The sequence below is a fragment of the Rhizophagus irregularis genome, chromosome 7 (genome assembly GCF_026210795.1).
Source record: "Rhizophagus irregularis chromosome 7, complete sequence".
Classification (NCBI taxonomy): Eukaryota; Fungi; Glomeromycota; class Glomeromycetes; order Glomerales; family Glomeraceae; genus Rhizophagus; species Rhizophagus irregularis.
Genome location: NC_089435.1, coordinates 3,215,253 through 3,217,437, shown reverse-complemented (window position 1 = coordinate 3,217,437; position 2,185 = coordinate 3,215,253). Strand labels below are relative to the sequence as shown.

General features: G+C 31.1%; 1 protein-coding gene across 1 annotated transcript; it reads left to right on the top strand.

Annotated features, from left to right (window-relative positions):
- Positions 1–1,768: 1,768 nt before the first annotated feature.
- Positions 1,769–2,185, top strand: OCT59_027474 (uncharacterized protein; the record flags this gene model as incomplete). The annotated part of the gene is made up of 2 exons (XM_066136995.1): positions 1,769–1,828; positions 1,961–2,185. The coding sequence occupies 2 exons, from the start codon at positions 1,769–1,771 to the stop codon at positions 2,183–2,185; spliced, it is 285 nt and encodes a 94-aa protein (XP_065993425.1).

Here is a 2,185-nt window from a genome sequence, read left to right as displayed (position 1 = left end):
TTACAGCAGAAAATCAGTCCATGAAATTGGAAGTGACTATTTAGATATGTCCTGTGGCTAGAGCAGTAAAACTAGATTCATGAAGCGAATCCTTCGGGATTCCATCTAGAACTGGAGAGATTAGGAACTAAGTTTGTACAGAAAAATGCTCACTAATCAATAACTAGAACATTTTGGAAATTTTCGTTAAGAGTCACGTGAAATGACTATGAACTTGTTTCCAAATACTAAATCACGTGTTACTGTGCCATATTGGCCTCATCGTTTTCGGCTAACTATTGTCACGGGATGATTTTTTTATTTTTTTTATTATTTGTTTATTTTTAGTATAGTTATTTTTAGTTATTTTTTTTTAGTGATCGCCACCAGATCGCCACAATTGGGCGGGAGGCAATTCTGTTCAGATGGCGATTCTGTTCGAAAAGACAGTGTCGTATCAAAAATCTAACATTATAAAAAGGGACCGTCGTTGATAGTAGTAAAAGTTCAGTTTGAATTCGTTTAGAAAAAGTTTAGTTAGGTTTATTATCAGCCGATAATATACGGATATTACAGAGCGCCGATAGAGCAGTAATATCGTATTTTGTTTCATTGTTAATAAACCGCCGATCTGTTTCCGTATTGTACATTTTATATATTTTTTTTTTACACTGTTTATTATGTATAGCAAAAATCAACAAATGGTAATAAATGATAATGATAGTAAACGATAATAAACGATAATAAACGATAATAAACCATCGTTGATTTTCGTATACATCGTATAATTAATTGCTTTTATACACACACCACTTGATCTACCTTAATTTATCGCATCATTTATTATCGCTTATAATCGTTCATTATCGATTTTACCTTATCGATTGTTATATATTGTTATATTACCTTACCACTAATAAACCGATCCTTATTTTTCTTTCTGTTACTACCTACCGAACGTCAGAAACTGGTGGTAACACTATTATTTTTTTTTTACTTTACTTGCAACAGCAAGAACGTGACCCACTAGATTTCTTTTCATTCCTGAAAAATTTTTTACTACCATTATTGATAAATAAATCATTTGTAACATCACGTAAAACTTATAAAAAAAAATAAAAAATTAGCAATATTTATAATTATAAAACCAAAAAAACCCCATTATGTTCATTTTTACTGGCTTACCTCCCGAAGAACATATCCATGTTATCGTAAAGTCACCACGTAAGTTAAATACCCCAGAGAGCATGGAATTTTCTTTGAGAATATAAACTCAACTCGGTTTTCTTTTTCAATTCTAGAAGCGTTATCCTAGTTGCGCTACGTCAAAGACCACTACGAAAGTTAATGGGGGACCACCATCAAAGTACTCCTTTGGAGAAACCTTTTCGATCAAGTTAATAGTTACCGCTTCGACCAGCCAAACTTTGAGAGTCCAAAATTTGTAGTGAAAGAGATAGTAAATGAAGAGGATGTTCATGTTGCTATATTTGTATGAGTAATACGGAAACCAGTGGTGTAGGGTCAACCTCACGTGTGGTGTATTACATAAAATTTCATGTGTATGATTTGTAAGGAGTAAGGACCGATGTGTATTGCTATTTGCTAGTAACTTTGTATGAAATAATAATGTGATAATCATGACATCACAAAATAATAAAAAAAATTTTTTCTTTTTTTCTTTACGCGTTACGCATTTCACGTTAAAACCTTTAAACATCTCAATAGTATTGTAATAAAATCAAGCTCTTTCATACTCTTTTATATAAACTTTTATTATAACTTAAAAATGTCATCTATAGATATTAATGAAGTGGATATTATATATGAAGAAGATTTAACTATGGAGGTCCAACAAGTGAAAATGGAGTTGCAATAATCTATTACTTTTAATTTAAATAACCAACTTATTTACATAAAATTATTTACATCTTTAGCAAATGTGCAAGTCAAAAAATCTTTAAAATCAGTTCCTATCAAGCGTAAACAAAATGCACAGTCGAGTAGTAGTAAGAAACGGTCCAAGAAAGCTATTGTGATTAATTCTTATACTGAAGATCATGATGATAATGATGATAAAATAGATAAGGAAAATAAATCATTCTCCAAACTTAATGAACTCGAATATCAAGAGCGAGTTCTTGCTCTTAAAGAACGCAAAATTGCTTTAAGAGAACGGGAAGCTGATATTCGTATCATGGAGTAA